Source organism: Zea mays, chromosome 3, assembly GCF_902167145.1.
Source record: "Zea mays cultivar B73 chromosome 3, Zm-B73-REFERENCE-NAM-5.0, whole genome shotgun sequence".
Lineage (NCBI taxonomy): Eukaryota > Viridiplantae > Streptophyta > Magnoliopsida > Poales > Poaceae > Zea > Zea mays.
Genome location: NC_050098.1, coordinates 233536409 through 233559220, shown reverse-complemented (window position 1 = coordinate 233559220; position 22812 = coordinate 233536409). Strand labels below are relative to the sequence as shown.

Genomic DNA, 22812 nt, shown 5'->3' with positions numbered 1-22812 from the left:
GCATTTGGAGCTGCTGTGGAGGAGGTACACACTAAATGAGAAGAAAGTGCAGATTGTTGATACGACTTGCCCTTGTTTTTCAAAGGTTAATTTTGCTTTTGAAGACATCCCCTTGCGTTCTTCCAAATTGAATAGCTAAGTAATTTGCTTAAAGGAATTTGATATAGTAGAGTGCCTATCTGACATCTGGGCTTTGGCATTGTAGGAGGCACTTTTAAATTCGCTACCTAGACTTGTGGGCTCGCTGTCTTCTTCAGTTTGGTGGTAATAATATTCAGTATTATGACTTTATGAGTAGCATTGTAGCTCAAGCCTTTAAGTTATAAAATCCTCGTGACAAGCATTGATATAATTTTAAAACAACTTATTGTCGCTCACCTAATATACCTTCTTCAATAGTGCAGATTCTACTGTTGTGGCTATTACAACTACAGAATAATATTGCAGAACACGGACACAATGCAGCCAAGCATGTAGCCTCATTAATCAGTGTAGATACGCCTAAAGCGAGCCCTGACATACAGCAACGCACGACCAAGAAAAGGTTAGTATAGCTTATCAAATCAGCCTTAAGTTAATTCATTTTACTCCATTGACATTGTATACTTATATACCAGAGCGTTCGATCTGTTAGAGCTCGATCATCGCCAAAAAGGCTATGAAGAAACTGTTTGTAAGTCAACTTGAACGTAAAGACACTCCTGATGAGCCCAGGTATGTACTTCCTTACTGATAAACAATTAGCAGATTGCAATCGCCAATTGTTATGTTCAACAAACATATATACATCTACTACGGTTGAACTTCTACGTTCCAAATTAGAGGCTCTAGAATTTATAAAACGGAACTAGGAAAGGAATACTCTCTTCTAAAAAACATACATGTGCGTCTGTAGATAACTTCATCTAACATCACATAGTGTCACCTTAACACAAAGAATTAAAGGCTCTGTCAAAGTTTACGATACTATACATCCAAGCTCCTCGAGTTGTTGTTATTTTTGGCTTGACTGGACTGCTAGATGGTTAGATTCAGATCAACTCTGAAATGATTTTGATGTATATCAAAAAGGGCTTTGTTGTATGTATATAGAATTTTTCGAATATGAACTAGCTCAGGCATTTAAGAGTCTTGTTCAAATGTTTAGATATTTCAGCCATTGCACAATCTGGTAGTCTTTAGGCCATTACCTGTGTTGTATATATAGTCATACCAACCACTGCACACTCAATCAGTCTTTTGATCCATAAACCATTTGCAATAAAGTCAATCAATATTTTTCAGAAGGATAAAATTAACTTCCATCACCAAATTTAGGTGTTACAATTTGAAGGCTTTCCCCCACCTTCTCTATATGCCTTGTGGTTTGGTTGTGGGAAAACTTGACTATATTAACAACGTACACTTTGAAGGCTATCTGATCGCCACAACAGGATCCAAATAATCTCAGAATATTAGGTAAGAAACATTAGGCCAGTTCTTTGTTAGTAAGGCCGTGTTTGGTTTCATACGGATTATAGAATCTGGAGTTTGCGCTTGATTTCTAGAAATCAGTACCAATTTTTATGGAGATTTTATTCTATTGTGTCCTTGTGGTGCATCAGCTGTTTTTTACTTTCTTCAAGGAAAACATTTCGGTAAAGATAATAGTGGTGCTGACAGTAGAAGCTGTCGAGAAGCGCGAGGAAGTGTTCAGCGCTTGTGCTCCCTCTGATGATATCAGCCAGGCACGGGAGGAGGGTGCAGAAGCAGCAGTGGTTGATTTCACGAGATTGAGGTGCAACAAGGGAGCAGAATCTGGTCTGTGATGAATTTGAGCTGCTGAACGACATCAAATCTGATGACAGAGTAGAAGTAGTTGATCTAACTGAAGGTCTCTGATGAATCTGAGCTGTTGAACGATATCTAACTGAAGGTGGAAAGAAAGAGCAGAATTTGGGTGCAGAGACTGAACATGACAGAGGGAACGCAGGGGCTGAACTGGGGGCACTGGGGGCGCAAGAACAGAACCTGAATGCTCGTGCTCGTTTGATGGCGGGAGTTTGCAGGCATAGCGTGACTGCTGACGAAGGTACGGAAGCGACTGAAGGGGTGGTGTCAGCTGCGCATGTTCCAGAGGATGGAACCACTGTTACACCAGGAACTGGGAGGAGCACTGATCATCAGTACTCTGAAAGGGCGAGTGATTCTTCAACCGCTGTCGGATCATAGAAGGGCCTCAACGCGAGCCTGAGGAGGCTGTATAGGTCGATGAACGTGCTGGTGTCGTGCCCCCTGCCATCGCTCGTCCAGCTGATGGCGGCCTCCAAGAGGCCTAGAGTCTCAAACTGCGCAGCTGTAGGTTCAGTTTTTGCTGCTGCAAAATGAAACCCAGTTCTCAGTTGTTGCGAGTATGTGCACTGTGGCCTGACAACGAATTCGTATTGATTTGTTCTGTGAAGAGGCAGATCATCAGGGATCTCAATCGTTCTGAATGTGTTATTTTCCATCATTTTTTTGTATCTGTTGAATCTGTGCTGCTGCTTGCCATTTCTATCTTAAAATAAAATGAGAGGGAAAACCTTAGCATCAATCGACAAGTCTAAAGCCTGCAGTAGAGTAGGGTTATTTGAAATGATTTTGAATATCAGCTTTGTGGCACATGCTAAAAAGATTCAGAGATGAGAGGTTGCCAGGATTTCGTTCCGGTTCTAGGATGCATATTGTACAACTGTGGATCTCCTTCTCTCACACTCACACACCATGTGGCAGCAACCGTTTGTGTGCAATCACTGGCCCACTACTTCCCAGTATTATATATACTATATGAACTTGGACAATCAGCACTGTTATAAACAGTAAAAAAGAAAAAAAGAAAGAGGAAAGGACGAACAAATGCCAGGCCAGAAAGGGCAACAATTGTGAAAGAGAGAACCTAACAACCAGCACATGGAATCACTTCTACGTAATATTTTACTGGAAAAAACATAGGTTGACACTGAAAATTCAGGCACTGAAAATTCCGCAGGCAGAAGTACATCAGCGGTCAAGCAAGCACGCATGATCTACAGTTAGATCCTGATGGCACCGAAAGGGAAAGACAAAAGAGGTGGACCGGGCTGCCAGCGCAAAAGAGGCGGACCGGGCTGCCAGCGCAGAAGCCGACCAAATTTCTTGCTTTCTTACGGAAGGCAGCCACGCTAATCTCGGCGTCGCCAGCCAGCCTCCGGACTCAAGCAGCCGACTGATTAGTCTTAGTACCACCTTTCGTACAGGAAAAAAACCTCGACACATGGTCCACCAAGCTTGAATCTAATTCAATTTGGACATGTGTTCCAATTGACTTAAGAGGGTATTTTCTTCGTATCACTTTCTCAGCAGTTTAAATTTTTCTACGATAATCATTGTATATGACATAGTTGGACAAACATTATTCTATAGGCTTAATACCAACTACCTCGTGCTACAAGCTATGACCATATGGGGGAATGACAGACGAATGAAATTTATTATGGTGAGTGTAGTACGTTCGTTTCATGTTCAAACATACATTCCGGTTGTATAATACAAATTTGACGTTTTGTTCTCTTATGTGTTTATGTGTAGGATGCAAAGATTATTCGAAGAAATTTTGTGAGGACAATTCGTGTCGATATATCATCCCTACAAACATACAACAGCGACGTATCGATATCGCTAAAAAAGATTAGATTAGTGTATGGTTGTCGACACATTTGTCTAAATTGACTCTTTAGGAATAATTTATGTGATATTGATAATGATTACCACATTGATTTTGCATATCATAGTGATATTTATTGTTCCGTCTCTATGTTTCATACAATTTTTTTACTCCCGTCGCAAAGCCTCAGCTTTCAAATGTTAGAGGAAGTCTTAACTGACCAGCCCCGGTCTGGCTGGACCGCGCACTATCGGACCAACAACTAACCTACCGCGTGGGACGCATGCCATAAATTACAGTTCTGTTTTTTTCTGTAAATAGATAACGTAAAAAATTCATAGAGATAGCATAAAACCCAAATGTTTGCACGATAAACGATGCTCCATAAATCATTGAAGCAGATGCCTCCGCCACCTAAGGATTTGGAGATTGCTATAGTGCAAGTAGAGTGTAGTGATCAAGTAGAGTGTAGTGATCAATGGGTCCCGATAATATTCAAAGGCTACAAGCATTAGCCGGGACATAGTCCAAGTCTGATACAGGAAAAGTGTCACTTAACGTTATGCCCAACTTTGTTTTGTTTGTGCTACGAGCTGTATAACTATTTAAGCAATTATGTAGCTATTTTTATTTCAGTTTCACTAGCATTGTCTAGAACATGGTGTTCGGTATACATGTTTTATACTATTTTTTAACTTCCGTGGCAACGCACGGGCATATACCTAGTATACATAGGAAAACTGTAGACATCTTTATAGCCGTTGGTCATTTACAATTTCAGGAAGCGAAGGTGATTCCGACCCATTGTATTTACTGGGCACGGGGGTGTTCCGCCTGGACTGCCGCTTGGTTGCCACCAGGACTTGCTCGGCTTCTGGTTCATCTGCGACTGAGAACTTGTCGTCGTCCCCATCACCTTTGAACACCGGGTGGATGTAGGCATTCATTAGGTATCCTTTGAGGTCAAATCCTGGCTCTCTGGCACGTTCCAGGGTATCCTTCTTCATCGCCTCCTGGTAACGAAATGGAAATGTGTTGGTAGTCATGCTCCATGGTGCGACCGTTTTAAACATGGTTTTTAATGATCTAACTGTATTTAGGTCACACATTTATTCACCTCCCAGATTTTAGAAGGAAACATACCTGCAATGGGCATTTCACAAAAGTCGGTTTGTAGCGGTTGTTGCAGTACTTGTGGAAATAGAAGGTCACTACAGGAAGAACAAGGAGCACAGGTGTTGACTGGCCAGCGCCTTTTGTGCTAAGTAACCCAAGGAGAAGCAGCTGTGATACAATCAACGCTGTGATTATGCGTCCATGAACACTTGGCCAAAATGCTGCTGCACTCTCGTATTCTTGATTATACACATTTATTATCTGAAACAGTTAAGCTGTGTAAGTTATGCATCAGGGTAAGTCAATTTCTAACCAAACAAATGCAACACACTAACTAATACTCCTCTGTTTCGTTTTAGTTGTCGCTGGATAGTGCAAAATTGAACTATCCAGCGACAACTAAAAAGAAACGGAGGGAGTATGTATAATTATGTGCATGCAAATGTAGCACAGCACGATAAACAACACAATGCCAGATGCAATGCTAAAGAAAACACATGAGGACATTTATGATATGCTTGCTTACCTGGTGGCGGTATACAACGTACGCAAACCCAAAGAATATCAATACAAAAGGGAGCAAAAATGGTGTCACTGCCGCATAGACAAGACCAAGTAAGAAATACAGCTGAATTTGAGGTTCGCTTGAGTCAAAACCAATACTTCCAGGGTCCATTGCCTCTTCCCTGTCTTTCTCAGTCTTGACCAAGAAAAAGTTTTTCAGGTGGAAGATCACTAGTGGCTTCAATCTCAATATCTCACCAGCTACCCCAGCCCAACCATCAACCATTGTATATGTTATAAAAAAGGTTGCCTTCATTGGAATTGCTTCACCAATCGTCCTTGGTATTCTGTAAACGAGGAAAAATAGACAATATAAATAAATTCATACACGCAAAAGGAGAAACGAAAGGGCTTAAATATGCCATGGTAATAGCAGGACCTTCAAATTAGTGACATACCAGAAAACAAAGGAGAATACACTGAAAATTAGCATGCCTAAGATAATTTCAAAACCAAGGATATCCGAGTATTGTTACCCCTTATACAGTAAGTAAATATATGAACAATTTTAGGGATATTTTCTGCATCCATATTATGTGCATACTGTGAGCATTTAAAGTACAGTTACATCATGGCAAACTTATAAAAACCCTAGGTTCTGCAGCACTGTGCAACATTCAGAGTAATGGTAGATCCAATGTACCCAGTCAGACAATAGCATAATTTTGTTGCTACAGCTCCAGAAAAATACTTCCACCTATGTGCTATATCCAAACACCAACATATCAACTGCTCTAATAGCTACTTCTACTAATGGTTGGTCACTGTTCATATGTTATCGATGATAAATATTTCTATCTTAAATATATTTATCTCAAAGCATTATGTTAATGCATCTCTATGATTATCCCAAATCTTTTCATCAAGCCAAATGGGATAGATGATGAATAATTCCCCAACTTGTAATTATTTAATGCATCTCTATAATGTATCAGTACACAATACAAGGATGAGAATGATGAATGGCATGACATAAAAGGCTAGCCAAAGACATACTCATTTGCTGACTGATGAATATAGCTTTTTAGCTGCTCTAAAGCAGATCCTGCAATAATGCTTGCCAGAAACACATTGAAGAATATGAAAATATAATACTTTGATGCAGATCTTCTCTCCAGTGAAGATATTGAGGTCAATCCTTCAACCTTAGACATAAACATTAATATGCTTGGGAGCAATATAAGGAAGATCTTCAGAGCAATTCCCGGAAGGAAACCTTGGATGAATGATTTAATAGTATGCCTGAAGAAAAGAAAAAACAGTTCAACTAAAAGGTTTCAGAGATAAGAAACATGCCCATTATAACAGAGTAAAAAGAAACAATTCCAATTTGAGGCTTGGTCAATTTAGTGCCATCATACATAATCAATGTGTCTTCGTTGGAGTTGTCCTAGTCTGATTGGTATTTTTATCACTTGCCACAGAGGAGTTACAGTTATGGGGTTTGGCTGGGGTTCGAGGTGGCTCACATCTTCTCACACTCCAGAAAAAAGGTTTTTAGTTTTTTCGGTTGAGGTTGGTTTTCTAATCAAGCACTGGCGAGTATGATTCTGCAAGTCATATAATGATAAACAGCTTCCTGCATGTCCAAAAAAAAGTATGCCAGTTTGGTACTTGTTAACTTTCTTCCAGTAACTTGTTTTCTCCCAGACCCAGTTAAATCAAAGTCAGTTAGATGACATCATATGCAGAAGCAGTGACCTAAAGGGGTAATCATGCAATTTTTTTAGTTATACCTAATTGATGGTTCGAGATGACATCATATGCAGAAGCAGTGACCTAAAGGGATAATCATGCAATTTTTTTTAGTTATACCTAATTGATGGTTCGAGCAAAGTGGCACCAATATGTGTCCAACATAAGGGAAGTTTAAACCAACAATATAACTACTACGGTAGAACTGAAATGAAAATAAATTGTGCAGAAGGTATAGCATGTTAAAGTAGACGTACTCTTCAATCAGAGGCTTCAGAAACGGCGCTGCCTTCTCAATCCCTTCAAGATTTGCAAGAGACTGAACAAATGCTATTGGGAACACATAAAAGAAGTTCAGGAAGAAGAATGCCACTGCAATTATCAGCCTTCGAACTGTAAGGGAGACAAATGGAATAGACAAATTATCCCAGTACACATCACGAGGTTCTGGAGCCCATTCTGTCAACCAAACAGTTGGGTTACTGGTTTGCTGTGTCTGAGCACAAACTGCTGCACCCCAACGTGATCGGAAGGAAACAAATGCTGCTGGTACAATGGATTTGGGATCCTTTACAATTTTTTCACGCTCTTCTGCTTCCTGAATATCATTTAGATGAGGGTTTAAATCTGATAATTCATGATAGGTATTCTTTGTTTGAAAAGAAAAGGAAATGTAATATTGTGAAAGACAAATTTATTACTGGAAGTCCTATCAATGTTTGGTTTTATGCAGCATACATAAGTAAACAAAGGCTCCTTCAGTAACATATTTTATGAAGAAGGGCAGGCCTGGTGCAGTAGTGAGAATTGTCTTACTAGGTCACCAGAATGGGTGGAGGACCCAATAATGCTCGGCCTTGCCCAAGCAATACCTTGATTCAACCCAATAAAATACCAATAGTAAAATAAATCTCTATCCCACGCTCTATTGTTCCTAGCCGACTAGGACTACCTCCGCTTAGCTCCACGAGCCTTCAGGCCTGTTTGGTTCAGTTTTTTGCTGACCAGCTTTTCTGAGAATCTGGCTGTAGAGAGAATCTGATCGTGGGAAAAATCTAAGTATCGTGAGGATTAATGCGGAGGAAGATGAAGTGGTCCAAAGGGTTTAGGATCTAGAAAGCGATGGATTCCTACTATCGTGACGACTCGACCGGTTTTGTGTTCATGTTGATTTGGACGGTTTTTACCAAAACGATTCTTATACAGGTGGGCTGAAAAGCTAGGGGCGTTTGGTAGTCCGCAACATCTTTTGGTGTCAAAAGCTGAAAAAAACCCAAACAAATGGGGCCTTCGTCGTCTGCCCAATCGCCAGCTCCGCGTGTGGCGTGCCTCAGCGGCCCAGCCAGCTCCGCGTGTCTCCATCCAAGCTTAGCTTCGCACTTCGTCGTTTGCCCTCGCTTCGCCCATCGCCTAGCTCCACCTGTCCGGCGCGATTCTGTCTGACCTAGCTCTGCGATTCACCCCTGACCCCTATTCCGCCTATCGCCCAACTTCAGTTCCTATTGTATTGCAGCCCCTATCGCCATTCACTCGTCCCTGTTCTTAGAACGTCGAGGAGCTCAAAGCAAATCAACACAACAACCTCCGCCTAGCTCCACGCAACAAGACGACCAATGATTAGTTAAATGATTTGATGATGTGCTATATCAAAAGAGAAATCTTAAAAGGACTTGATCTTCATAAAATTAAAAAGACATCTTAAAGTAAGAAAAATATATAAATGCAGTTGTCTAGGTCTTCTAGACCTAGATTAAACTAGAGGTATATTCTTATATTGTTTTTACTTCAATTAACCATCATTATCTTGTTTTCTTTTTTTTCAGATTTTACTTGCTTTATAATATTTGGTTGTAGATGGATTATCGACACAATGACTCTTGAATAAAATATTTTTTCACATTTATCGCTTATTTTATAGCTATAAATTACTTATGAAATATTATAGATTGTGTTGTGAATTTTTCTTTCGTTGTTACATTAGCAATACCTCAATTTTAGCGCATCCTCCGCCACTAGGACTCACCAGGTCGCGAGATCAAAACAGCCTACCTCCCTTATGTGGGAGCCTCCACATTTTATATCACTAAAAATCTGAAAATCCACTTCAGAAAAAGCTTAATTTACTTTTCTTAATGTGTGTATATTCGAAATATAATGTGAACTTGTGTCAAAAGTTTGACTATGATCCAACTCTATCAAAACAAATGATTTAAATCATTATATTTGTGCAATGACATAATTAGGCTATCTCCAGCATTCCAGCAACGTCCTTTATATTCGTCCTTTATACTCGTCATTTACAGTACGCAGCGCGTGCGGCGAGCTGCCCCCTCCTCTTGCACAGTGCACGTGTAGGGTAGTTTTTGAGGTGCAGCGGTCGACGCTAAAGTCCCCTCTACAGGAAACAGTGTTAGCGTGAAGCAGAGTAGTCCGATGGATCCAGGGGTATACTGTAGCGCCCTCTTAACTCGAGTTTGGTGCTGGTTAGTATTTAATAGTTGAAGAAAAAATTGTAATAGAAGATGAATGTGGTTGGATAATGATATTTTATGGTTGTAGTGGGGTATAGGGGGAACCGCTGCGGAAGATGAAAAAGTACGGAGTGAAATCTAGATGAGGTGGCACAAAAGTAAGATATAGGGGGAGAAATTTAGAGAACCGTTGTAGATAGCCTCATCTCCCTCCTCTCCAACAGCGTCCTCTATACGTAAATACCAACATTAGAGACATTTTACTTTTGATTTTTGTACGTACGTATTTGTCATAGTCTCAAATATATTGTACAAATTTTAGTTTTGCTAAATCTGTTGTTCAAAGTATTATAATGATAGAGGAGAGCAAAGAGAAACTCTATATATAGTGGATCCAGCAGCGTACTCTATATTTAGAGGACACTGTTGGAGGGATAAAGGACGGGAATCTACCCTAAATATAGGGTACAGAACCCTTTAGCGATTATTGCTGGAGAGAGCCTTATAACTTAAGATTAATGTAGTTCATTAAATGACAAACACTGAGCAGTAAATTAACTCACTTCATTTTCTATCCTCTCAATTTCTGATGTGTAGTATTCAATGGCATCCACCTTCGTACCAAAACAACCAAGAAAACCAGTCTGCACCACAAGAGAGTTCCAAAAAAATAGAATAAATTTTTTAAAAGGGTTCATATTTGATTCAAATATAACAAAACCATATGAAGGGAAAGAGCAGCTATTTTTTGTGTGTGGAATAACCTTAGTAGTAGGCCTTTTAGATGCATTCCTTTCAAATCTCAGCTGATAGTAGTCAAGCCAATTATGCATCTTTGCTTTCTCTTTCACCAATTTAGCAAGTTTATTTGCATTGTAAACCACCTACAAAATAAGTGCATGCAATAAATCAAACATAGCATGTCTGATTCTGTTTTACAGAAAAACAATTTTAAAAATAAATTACAAGGAATCAAACAAAAATCCATCTAAATAGGAATCATATGTACCAAACTTAAATGAAGAAAACAAGGATCTACCCAAAATTGTGAAACATGCATCTGTACAAACATAGAAACACCAAAACCATACTACACGGCGGAGAATCCATAGATAAACTCCTAGAATAAAATAAGGGATCATAACATGAATATTCATGAATTATGTTATAAATTATTATTACCTGATGTGTCAGATAGTGACCAGGATGATTCACAAGAAAGAAATGTTCCACAAGCTCACTAATTGATTCATCTGGATCAGGCGGTATATTCCGCACAAGGACCTAAAATATAATCATTGAGTAAGCGCATACAGCAAGTCATACCCATAACAACAAAATCCACTTGATCAGTTTAGGGGAAAAAAGAAACGTGTTCTCGCCTCAAAATCTATGTGAAATGCAGTAACAGTACAAATTTCAACTTTAAGTATCTGGATAGCACTATGTGTTCAAGGCATAACTCAATCATAGGTTAGTCATACCGTGAACTGATCTGGTCTGCGTTTCTCTGATGAAAGAAATCGCAGTCTCATCTTTGCAACTACTTCATACTCACGTAACAGTACATAGCAGGTCCAAAATGTGAAAACATACGCCATTGCCAAGTGGGCTATAAACCTTCACAAAGAGAAATTGGTTAGGACTCATGAGCAGTCAATATGAACTCAAAACTGCAATCCCTAATTTTAATGACAAGGTGTATTGATTGTAAACTCTGAAACTATTTTAGAATCTGAAACCATTTCCCTAAATCTAATGGTTGAACTTGAAATATTTTTAAGTGCAAATTTGTACTGTGTACTCTACATTATGAACTTTGGTTCCTAATTTTTCTCCCATGTGCAATCTACCACATTTTTGCTATCCAAAATCAGTTTCTGTCAGAGGCTGGATAGCAGTTCATATTGCGCAGTCCCATCCATATAACTTCTTTACATCAATTTTACAACTTTCCTGAACCTATCAATAGAAAAGGATACAAGGCAATGGCCCAAAGAATCATGGTTGCAAAAACAAAGAACAAGTGCTAACCTTTTTGATCCAACTGGTATGTTTGATATTGAAAGCTTATCAACATTGCTGTGCTCTAACTTCGAGAATTGCAGAGTATCATTGGTCCAATTAACAGGGACAAGAACAATGAAAGCTAGAACTGAGATTGGAGCAAATATTTTAAGTCTGTAACAAGTGAAACAAAGTAAATAAGTACATGTAAAGAAAAAATAAGATGGGTGTCAATCAGTGAACCAAAGGGAATAAAGTACAAATGTTTTGATTCCACGAAACATTTGGTGGGTAGGTATAAAACAACTGATAAACCGTAGACATATCAAAGTGAGTAAATTCCCTTATCTGAAAATCCTAAAGACTAGATGCAACTGGCAAACTAGTGACCTAATATAGAGCAGCTGACATAATAAAATAGAGCAAAGACCTAGAATTGAATTAGCCAATGTAACTAGGAATAAAATTGGCAGCACCAGTTCATTCTTTTGCCTAGCTTGCCATGTTGTCTGGAGTGTAGCAGGGTAATACAATAACCAATGCTCATTATGAGGTTGATTCCCCATTTGTAAACCGAGGCTCTATTTACAACTATGCCTAGACCAATGGAGACCTAATTATCCATTGATGGAAACTGGTAGTAATAACTAATAACGCCCCCACCTATGGTACAATTGGAGAAACTGATATGACAAACAAAAGCTTAAAACATGCCTACAGTACATGGTGTACAAGTCACATACCCGACCAAGTAAATCCTCAGATACACAGCTGAATCCAGACCGGCATGGCTAATCAACTCATCCTCAGGCATTTTGAGAGCAGCAGGCACCCAACTTAAAAATTTCAAGTATGAACGCATGTCCAAATTGACAAACTTCCGGACAAATGTACCCCCATGACTTGGACTCTCTCTTGCACCTTTGAGGTACCATTTTGGGAAGTAAACCCTATCATTGATTGGCTGCAGTCGAAGGAAAGCAAATGCAACTAGGAACAGTACAGCACCCATTATGTTGATAGCCGCAGAGAGTCCTATATCTTGAATTGTAGCCATAGTTGTCCTTTAAATAGCTTAGGAGAAAATTCTATTGAATTTATCTACAAGATGTCAGGAAAGAACAGTCATTACCCAATAGATAGTATGATGTCACAAAATTACAATTCTAAACAAAACCAAATGTAAGAATAGATGACCGTATCGAGAGACAAACACCGCATGTGGTGACTCAGTCGCAACTGCAAAAGAGTAACATAAAATCACTCTGAAGAAACAAAACAACATAACCATTTCTAAGTAAACACAAGTTGAATCAAACTTTGTCTGCAATCAGTATTGAATTCTTGAGCACCCAGAATGATGGCATAAACTACCATAAAAAGGTTGCACATATGTTGTTCCTTAGTAACCAGGTTCCCGGATCGATGGGATCGAGGAACGGGAACGTGGTACGCGGTACGCTACTAAAACTAGGATTTAACACAACTGGAACGAGATTGTTCCCATGTTCCTGGAACGGAACGAACGTTCCCGGAACGAGGAACGTGGCTAAGTTCCCAGTTCCCGGTTACTAAGTGTTGTTCCATACTTCCATTAGAAAACCATGCAACCTATGAGCAGTGTATATGAACTGAGTCATTGCCATGCCATATGTATGGAACATTGAGCAAAAAATCTTGACTAATAGGCACAAAAATGAGTCAACAAAAAATGGTGAATAGAAATAAGAAGAAGGCATAACCAACCCTTTAAGCAATATTCATGATTGAGCATCACAGAAGAACAGTGAAAAAATGAGTCAACAAAAGCCGGTGAATAGAAGTAGGCATAACCAACCCTTTAAGCGATATTCATGATTGAGCATCACAGAAGAACAGTGAAAAAATGAGTCAACAAAAGCCGGTGGATAGAAGTAAGCATAACCAACCCTTCAAGCAATATTCATGATTGAGCATCACAGAAGAACAGTGAAACAGAATTCTAAGTTATCAGACGACAGACCATGTTTTAACACTAGGACATGGGCGGGCGGACAGCACTTCTATCAGAAACTGAAAAGAAAAGGGTTGGTAGCATGCAGCCATACAAATGAAAGCAAGATAGTGATCCTGCTGTGAACGAACCCAAACTCCTGTTCCTTTCCTATAGGCTAGCCATGAGATATACAATGGATAACAAACTTGGTGGCGTAAGTGTCAACATCAAACCCACGAGAAACTAGCTGAGCACCTTCCGCACTGGAACAGTGCAAAGGGATTATAAAAATCAACGATTTGAGTTCTCTGGGCCAAAAGAAAGCAGGCGTGCAATGCATACATTTGAGCTGGAACAATTGAGTCCAGTTGATGCTGCTACGCAACAATAAGCAGCAGTAATGATAATGCCCTCAGGTTTGAAGTGCGGAATTTAAGGCGTGAAGGTGTGACAGCTGAAAGGGCCATAAATAAAACTTCGCATAAATTCGTTCCACTAGGAAACGTCCGTGTGAAGCGTTAAGCCATCCTGGAAACGTTGAGACTGGACCAGGAAAGGTTCATATACCAGCAAAATCTTTAAAGGTGGCAGTAGGCACGCCAAGTTGTCGACTTTAATTAAGTTGTCAGCTCAAAGGGGAAAGGCGTAATAATAGTAATAATTAATAATATAAAATAAAAGCGCTGGAAGCCAAATACATTCGTTGTGCTGTCATTTTCTTTTCCTAAAAAAAATCGGTACATGTACTCCCTTCGTCCAAATACAGGGGAGTTCCAGTTACGGTAAATTATAATAATATATAGAAAGCATTTTCATAATCTATATCTAATGGAACTCGTTTTGTACATGAGGACACTGAAAAAAAGGGGCAGAAACTGGTGCGAATTTGCAGTGAGGAAATACTACACGGTTATAGTAGGCAGTAGCGAATTCTGTAGCGGTCAGCGGAGGAGTAGCGCTGTACTAATAATAATAACTGCAGGGGAACAAAACCCAGACGCTGCTACGAACAAAGAGCGGTCCCCAATTGCGCGGGGTGCAAACAAGATCTGGCAGTCCCGTCAATGGAATGCATTTCGTATGGCTGGCTAGCTGGCTGGTCATTCCGGTAAGACAAGGCAACTCGCTGGCAATTGGAAGGCCCGATAAAACTGTCCTCTCCAATTGAGCTCGAGAAGGGTTGAAAGGAAATCAGCGGGCAGCCGGGCAGCCAAACGTTGGGACTTGGGAGTAAAAAACAGAAGGCACGGAAGCAGGCAGAAACGGAGCGGGAGGGCGGAAGGGGGTGCGTGGAAGCAGATCTGACTAATAAGTCCAGCTCGAACTGGAAGCGGAAAACAGCGGAGCGCGTTGGACAAGGCGAAGGGACGGAACTGCGGATGAGACGGCACGGCACATACCTCGGTCACAGGAACAAGAGGGCAACAATCTCGGAGGAGCGGAGCGGAGCGGAGGGGCCTAACCGCCGGCGCGGCAGGCCGCCATCGTTCCGCGAATGACGCCGCAACCCGCCTGTCCTCGTCTTGGCGCTTCTCCTCCTCCTCCGCGTCCGACGGTGATCGAAGCGGACGGCGGGAGACGCCGGCGACCCCCTGCACTGCACTGCACTGTACTGCGCAGCGGCCGCTACTCCACTGGCACCACTGGGACTGGGACTGGAGAAGGGAGGGTGATACGGACAGGATTTTTATCGCCCCTTCTCTTCTCTCTGGCAGCGCAGCCGCAGCCGCAGTCGGGCGTCGGCACTCGGCAGTCCCTTTCCTTTCCCCTGGTCTGGTGGTGGTGGCGGCTTTGTTCACTTGTGCTCTCTGGGGTCCGTCCGTCGGCTGGAGCGGTTCGACGGGAAAGGAGACGTTACGGCTGGGTTGCTGGACAGTCGATCAGAGTTTAACGGGAGGAAGAAGAGAGAGAGAGAGGGATCGATGCTATGCAGCAGTTACCACTTCACTCCTCCTTTGCTCCGTGGCCGCTTACCTCACCTACATATAAAATACAAGCAAGGAAGTAGCAGCAGCGGTAACGGACAGATCTGCCTGCAGCTGTTGCGCGTTTATGGCGAGCGAGTGAGCGGAGCACGAGCCAGCAGAGAGAGGGGAAAGCGTGCGTGGAATGGCCAGACGTGAACCGGAAGCGTCCGTCCCGTCCCGTCCATCCGGAGGAGGAGACGTGGGGGTCCCACATGTGATCCTAACCAACCACTCTAATATATAAATACCCACCCAGGCAGCAGGCGTGGAGAGCGGGGACGGGGAGGGAAGAGAGCTGACGCTGCTGGTTCGTCCTGTCATGTATGCTTCGCTGGTCGCCACTACGATTCTCGCCAGCCGCCAGCCGGGCAGCAGATATGCTGGAGCCGGACGGGAAATGGATTGCATTGCCAACACTAAGGGCTAGTTTGGGAACACTAATTTCAAAATGAAAATCCCATAGGAAATTAGTGTTCCCAAACTAGCCCTAAACCTTTTTCGCCACCCCTTTTTATTACAGTACTATTTATTTGCATGGGCCATTTCATTTGTATTACCGGCGCGGAATGCTGTGAGAGCAGCCTTGATGGTATGTCTTGATGCCGCCGTAATGAGTGTCTGTCGACTGTAGAATAAATTGATTGTTATTAAGTCCAGAATAAAAAAAATACACGGTTACCCTTCTATACTTAGCTGATCAAAGCTTCGACCACTTTTATATTATTTATATAGTATTTTATATTTATAGATTGTAGCTGCAGAGCTTATGTGAAGCGTAGATTTAGTAAGCGAGGGGTAAGGTAAAGAAGACGAGACAAACACGGACATTCGTGGCAAAAGTCAATCAGGCATACGTGAGTCACGGGAGACTAGACTAGTGATGATATTTAATCGGCGCGTGTTTGTTGTGGCGTGGCGTGGCGAGGTTTGAGAGGAATCGCGGTCGCCATCCTCTGTCTCGTACGGCCTGTCGGCAACGCCCAACTGTCACGGAACCCGGGACCTCCAACGGACGGGACGGCCCGTGCTCATCCGATCCGACTCACCAAACCCGCCAGCCGCTGCCCTTCCTTCCCTAGTCCAAATCCTCTCCGGTCTCCGCACCACACACAAGACAGCGGTAGCCGGAGCCCAGACTCCAGAGCGCCTGGCCTGGCTTCCCCTCCCATCCCAAGGTCAAATACGTACGCTGATAAAAAAAAGAAGAAAAAGGATCCGAATCGAAACACGTGTGTGGCCCGTGCGGGTGTGGCAGCCCGAGAGGCCGGGACGCGCGGTGCTCTGCCCTGCCCCGGGCAGCTCCCTCTCCGCCGACGCGTGGCGACGGTCAAAATATAGATACTACGTGTATTTGTATTCCATTTAAATACAAATATTAAATGAACTTCTTAGTGTTTATTTATAAATATCATTCTAGGTTTGATTCCGTTGGTGCGAGTCTTGGCCGAGGATTCTTAGCTAGGTTAACGTTTTCGAGTGTTTGAAGCATATTTTTTGTTAATCGGAGATATGTGCTTAGGAAGCTTGCTTCGGCGAACCGGACAAGAGGGGACGATTTTGACAATAAGTTACGACGAGAAGGTTCATCGCATTAATTTATCTAAATAATTCGGCACGAGAAACAAAAGCATCAAAGCATCTAGCGTACGTGGTCAGATAACGCGAATTAGAATTAGGTGCATGTGCATCGATCGGTCATCGAGCGCCACCACGCCAACTGATCCAAGAAAAAAAAGATGCAGCTCACACCACTAACACAAGTACTGTAAGAACTAGCAGCAACGAGAACTAAACTAACAATCATCCCACATCGGTTCCTGGCAGCATCATGCAGCGGTAGGCTGAGTACGTGGAACTTCCCTAGCAGGACGTCGCGATTTGAAATGCCCATTTTTTGGCAATGACATGCACGGAAATATCAGGCCAGTACGTCGTCCTCGTCGATGCACACAAACTATAGCTATATACCTGATGAGCGTTTGTTGGATCGGAGTCACTATCAGTTGATTATTTATATCAACAAGTCGATGGCGACGCTGCTGGCTAGCTAACGGACAACAATGGGCACCACTCTTCGTCGTCCTGGACCCACACACTAGTCTTCGGATAGTCTGTGGACGAAAACGAACCAACCACCAATTGAAACCAGCGGCGTTATTTCGTCAAATGGAGATAGATAGTGGCATTTGAATAATTTGGAGAAGATCGACCCCCCCCAAGCTGTTTGCATACATGTTGCTCTGAGAAGAACGAGTTTGTGATATCTACCTCGCTTTGCTGCTTCCGAGTTGGGACTGATGTTATTATGTCTTCTGCTCTCCAACTTCTGATTCTAAGGATACATATGTAATTAAGCTCGTGGCCACATCATAACCAAATGAAAGGAAAAAAAAATATATGTATACGTACATACGTAAGGATACAATCAGCCCACCAGATTCCAAGCGATTCGAGTAGCCAACGCTCAATTACTGAACCAAAGGAAGCACCTAGCAAACCTAGGGAAACCTTCAGGCAAAGCTGGTCGAGAAAATCCACCTGATAAACAGATGAGCAATAATCCACTGCGGCAGTGCTCGCTACTGGATAACGCATCCGGGGACACCCCCCACTCCGCCGTTCTTACGTTACGTGAAAGGGTAGAAGTTGGAGAAGAGCAGGCTACCTAGAAGAATGTACGCGATGAAATAGACACAGATCAGGTAGCCCCATCGTCTGTTGGCGCGGCTCGGAGAAGCCAGAACGTGCGCGGCAGCCCAGTAAACCGGGGGGCTAGCGGATAGGAACCGTGTGGACACCTGCATGGAAACGAACGCAAGTTAAGTTGGTTGGTACTCAGGCCAACAGTGCTCCCTCCCACCCACACAAGCTTTCGCTTTAACGAGGAAGATGATCGTATTACTGACCTGGACGTGCATCACGAACAAGGCTGTGAATGCCATGAAGGCCAGATGCAGAACGAATGGGAGTAGTAGTATGGAGCACGTGTCCTGATCCTCTTCGATGTTTTGGTTAGCTGGCGTGGTACTGTCATGGAATGTCGCAGGAGCTATCTCGGTAGCAACTGGTTTTCTCTGTTTAGCCTTAGAGCTCCCTGTCCAACAAATACTGTAAGGTACAGCTGTGTGCTTATCACCGTCTAAAAAAATGTTAGGTCATTTCAAATAGACTTGGCATCAAGATAGATGAGCAACGGTTTCTCAAAACAAAGCAAAACGTATACTGTTGAGATCGCAGTAGTACCTTGTGCTTTCTTGGTGAGTCCAGCAGGAGGTTCACTCAAAATTGTCGCGTCATCAGATCTTCTATACGACACAACTGGCCTTTTCTCTAGAGCAGTGATAATCTGCTTGTGGACGCTAGTTCTTTGAAAACACCGGTGAAGCAGTTTTGCGTAATGGACAATAGAATAAACCGCGAGAGAAAGCACTGGTGAAGCCAAGAGAAAGTTCGGCAGCTGCTTCACTTGGAAGTACCTCAAGAAACCAACTCCCCTAAAAAAGAAAACCGCAAGTAACTTATGAAGAGCAGTTAAGAGTTGAAGACTTCGGGATGCTAGAGAGGGGCAAAATATGTTGTCTTATGAGAGAGAACTCATACAACATCAACATCCTTGAGAAATGGTGAACAGACAAATGTTTCAATAAAATTTTTAAAGTAACACAAAGGAGGATTCCATAGTGTGCACTGTACACGATGTTACAGTATCAGCATCCTTGAGTAAATGGAAGGACAGGTGTTTCAATAAAATTTCAAGTAACACAAAGGAGGGATGGGGGGTCTCCATATGTACCCAATGTTCATCTCAGCAGATGTGCAACATGGTTAGGCATAAGCAAAGTACTATGCCACCAAGCACGTGCAGTAGAATATAGGGTGAATGATGAAGCAAGTCCAATGCCATGAAAGATGTATCAACTATGTATTTCTTATGGCTGCAAACAATCATCAACCAAACTACCAAAGTATGCATAGAGCCAGCATTTAGGCTGCCCGCAGTGGGCAGCTTTAAACAATACGCTATGTGGATAGTGCTACGTATAGAGTAAAAACCCACTGCAGTGGATCACCTCAACGGCCACTCTAAATGCATGGAAGAGAGAGAGAACATCATAGATAGAGTATATACACCTCTACTCCAAATCTCTCTCCGCTTGGTGTTTTGGTCTATACTGGTGAGCGGTGGTATGGAGGCTGGCCGGTGCTATGCCTGTGTGTGCTGGTAGCAGCGGAAAGAAAATAATATAATATATGTGGTAGTTGATATAGAGTTGAGATATAGAGTAAACATGATTACGAAGAATTATGGTATAGGGTAGACTATCTTGCTGACCAGGATAGAATATTCCTTTTAGGGTAGAAATTTAGAGTAGTATGAGTGCGGATAGCCTTAATCATACAATAAGGCAAGACTGCCCTCGTATAATTCCAGAGGTAAGCAAAAAGGATGAAGAGGTGCTAGTTTTGACACATTATCATGCCAATTCTAATTCTAACTATTTTCATATAGAAACACTTACCAGTAGTGGCTTTGGATGAAGCCATACAATAAGGGAACTTTTGCTTTGCACCATGGCCTCAATTCGTCTGAGCTCCCATGTACACATATGTTCAAATATCCATATGCTTGGAAAGCAAAGAAAGGTAGAAATATGAAAATGGAGCGCAAAGCTCCAGCCACAAGGGCATGAATTGCCAACTGGTCAAACAAAGAGAAGTTGTTAAACAAACATGTTTTTGCTGATTGCTTCTTATGGAAACAAAACATAATTCGTGCAGTCTCTTCATGCCAAATACTGTTACTCATAATAATAACTGAAGTGGAACATACCAAGGGCCTTTTCTTTTGTACAGTAGCATCATATGCTTGTAGCAAGGCCTGAAAACAGAAATAGCCAGCATTAAGTGCTCCATTTGACCTAGCTGAACCAGACAGAGCGAGCATTATCACTGCAACAGTATTAGCACCGGAAAACACGTAGAAGATGCCCCCAAGAGAAAAAAGTGCATAAAGACTTTCTGAATACCTGCCAAAAATAACAAATTATCTGTTACAATATGCCAAAGCACATGAGTTTCTTGTGTTGGTGAAGGAAAAGAATATTACAATGATGAGTAGAACACAGAAGCAGGGTTGAAACAAAACAGAACAGATGCTCGGTAAGCAGCTTTCTGGTCCTTCAAAATCAGCACAGACAATCTGCACCAACAAGAATTAGTAGTATCCTTAGTAACACAGTAATATGATCAGAAAGGGTTGGTCTAACTTCGACATTTATGAATTATGACCATATGATCAGATAGTATCAAGAACAGTGAAAAACTGCAAACTATAGCCACTAGAAAATCCTTCAATGGGATGAACATTTGGAAAGAAAGAGATTGCTGCATCTTCCAGCATGCCAGCCTCGTGCCATCAGAGGTCATCAAGAAAGGATAAACAAGACAAGTGCAAATGAGGCACGGGAGTTTTTGGCCTGCCGCTTTGGGCAATTTGTTCGTTCTGTGTTCTTGTACGCTTCGGCAGCTTCCCTCCTCCTGGTACTGGCAGATCAGAACAAATTTTCACGAAGAACTTGCTTTCTATCATAAGTGAATAGGCAGATCTCCTGCTACCTTTCTTCCAAAAAAAACTAGAAACAGATTGTGCTAAACTTCAAATGATAGATTTTGCATTACAACTACCAGAATATAGTTTTACAGGTTCTAGAAACTATTCATTGTTAGGATGTGTCCTCCGACTCGCTAACAGAAAGCAAGGGGGAGTCCTCCCCTGTTGCATGTGGATGATATGCGAACTGATCGGGGGTGCAATCCGTTCTAATCGGTTGTGGCCCCGGTCACGGGTACGAGGCTATATAAAAAGTAGCTAGGCTGGCAGGGACGCCAACGCTTCCGCGCTCGGAAACCCTAGCCACTACATTTGTTTAGGTGCCGATCACCTTGTCCTACCCAGTGACCGGAATCGACATTGTCATCGGGTAGGAAAAGGTGATCGGCACCTAAACAAATGTGGTGGTTAGGGTTTCCGGGCGCGGAAGCGTTGGCGTTCATGCCGGCCTAGCTACTGTTTATATAGTGCCCTACGGGCCACAACCGATTAGAACAGATTGTGCCCCCGGTCAGGGTGCATATCATCCGCACGCAGCAGGGGAGGACTCCTCCTTTTCTCGCTTTCTGATAGTGAGTCAGAGGACACATCCTAACATCACCACAGAAGGGGCCAGATCAGTCCACAAGCACCTCACCTAATATTATCCACCAAAGAACACCAGCTATTGAACTGTGCAAAAGCTCTGGCGTGGCATCGCCAATAAAGTGCAGGGAAAACAGCTACTGCATTCCAGTGTGCACTGCTCTCAAGCATTGTCCAATCTCGAAATGTTTGGAGAATCAATAAATGGCTACAAATACTTTTCCAAATAGATGCAGAACTGTGGTACTAGAGCCCATCTAACGCATAGAATCAGCCCAAATCTGTGTGAAGACGAAACAGTAAAGCTCATCAGACGACGAACACCTGTAGAAGTAGGCCGCAGCAGCAACGAATGCGACGTTGTTGAGGACATAGCCGGAGAGCACGAGCACGGCCCTGTACCCTAGTATCGGTACTAGCGGCGCGAACACTGCACGGGAAAAGGATTAATCACCACAACCAGATCAGATAAAGCGCACAAATTGACATCAGGGAAGTGTGACGAGCGGGCTTACACAATCGTGCGAGGAGCACGAGGGAGGCGGGGAGGAGTGGGAGGAAGGCGAAGGACTGCTCGTACTCGTAGCCGCACTCAGCGGGGCGGGCGAAGTGGACACCGTCCCACACGGCCAGCGACGAGATAGCGGCGGAGACGGGCGTGTTGGGATCCGGGGAAGAGGAGAAAGAGGAGAGGCAGGGTGGGTGGAGAGTAGCGGAGGTGTCGTAGGGGCGCAAGAGGAGGCGGGCGAGCAGGTAGAGGGACAGAACTAATACGCGGGAGGCCGCGGCAAGACGCACGACGCCGGCGACTGGCGGCGCCATTGACGCGCGTGCGCGGCAGGGAGGATCAGCTATCGGCACCTGTAGACAGATGCTGATGGACTCAACATCTTAATAAGGCCGGTCTAAAACGAGCTTATTGGAACCAAGATATCACCAACACAGGGGCTTCTGAAAATTAGTATCCCGAACACCGGTATTAGAATTTTAGTATTATAAACCATTCAAATTTGGAATTTTGCTATCGTAGTCAAATTTAGCCGATGTCTAGCTACTAACTAACGTAGTTACGGCATTCCGTTCTTTAGAACGGATCGAGCTACTTCTTCTCCCGAGCTCTCTTCTCCGGCGGTCCTTCTCTCTCCCGACGCTCTTGTCTC

The 22812-nt window shown here is 42.8% G+C and overlaps 2 protein-coding genes across 11 annotated transcripts; both read right to left on the bottom strand.

Annotated features, from left to right (window-relative positions):
* Positions 1-4130: 4130 nt before the first annotated feature.
* On the bottom strand, positions 4131-15717 carry LOC103651635 (calcium permeable stress-gated cation channel 1-like). 8 transcript variants are annotated; one of them, XM_008677308.4, is made up of 13 exons: positions 15430-15717; positions 14890-15315; positions 12258-12615; positions 11542-11688; positions 10992-11127; positions 10690-10791; positions 10272-10391; positions 10071-10151; positions 7294-7634; positions 6338-6583; positions 5304-5628; positions 4805-5038; positions 4131-4674 (listed from the first exon to the last, which is right to left on the bottom strand). In XM_008677308.4, the coding sequence occupies exons 3-13, from the start codon at positions 12569-12571 to the stop codon at positions 4414-4416; spliced, it is 2307 nt and encodes a 768-aa protein (XP_008675530.1). In that variant the 5' UTR covers positions 12572-12615; positions 14890-15315; positions 15430-15717; the 3' UTR covers positions 4131-4413. The 8 variants fall into 8 exon arrangements, with proteins under 8 accessions (XP_008675530.1, XP_035821971.1, XP_035821969.1 ...); XM_035966078.1 differs by lacking the exons at positions 14890-15315; positions 15430-15717 and adding exons at positions 12712-12753; positions 13832-13850; XM_035966076.1 differs by lacking the exon at positions 14890-15315 and having other exon boundaries at positions 15430-15669.
* Positions 15718-17595: 1878 nt separating this feature from the next.
* Positions 17596-22594, bottom strand: LOC103651634 (GPI mannosyltransferase 2). Of its 3 annotated transcripts, XR_564867.3 has the most exons (9): positions 22168-22549; positions 21977-22082; positions 20564-20656; positions 20288-20483; positions 19977-20155; positions 18700-18950; positions 18363-18550; positions 17866-18254; positions 17596-17788 (listed from the first exon to the last, which is right to left on the bottom strand). XR_564867.3 is itself a non-coding variant. In XM_008677306.4 (8 exons), exons 1-8 carry the CDS (start codon positions 22472-22474, stop codon positions 18084-18086), a joined length of 1491 nt encoding a protein of 496 aa, XP_008675528.1. In that variant the 5' UTR covers positions 22475-22594; the 3' UTR covers positions 17711-18083. The 3 variants fall into 3 exon arrangements, 2 of the variants coding, with proteins under 2 accessions (XP_008675528.1, XP_020406200.1); XM_008677306.4 differs by having other exon boundaries at positions 17711-18254; positions 22168-22594; XM_020550611.3 differs by lacking the exons at positions 21977-22082; positions 22168-22549 and adding an exon at positions 21705-21935 and having other exon boundaries at positions 17711-18254.
* Between the last annotated feature and the right edge of the window lie 218 nt (positions 22595-22812).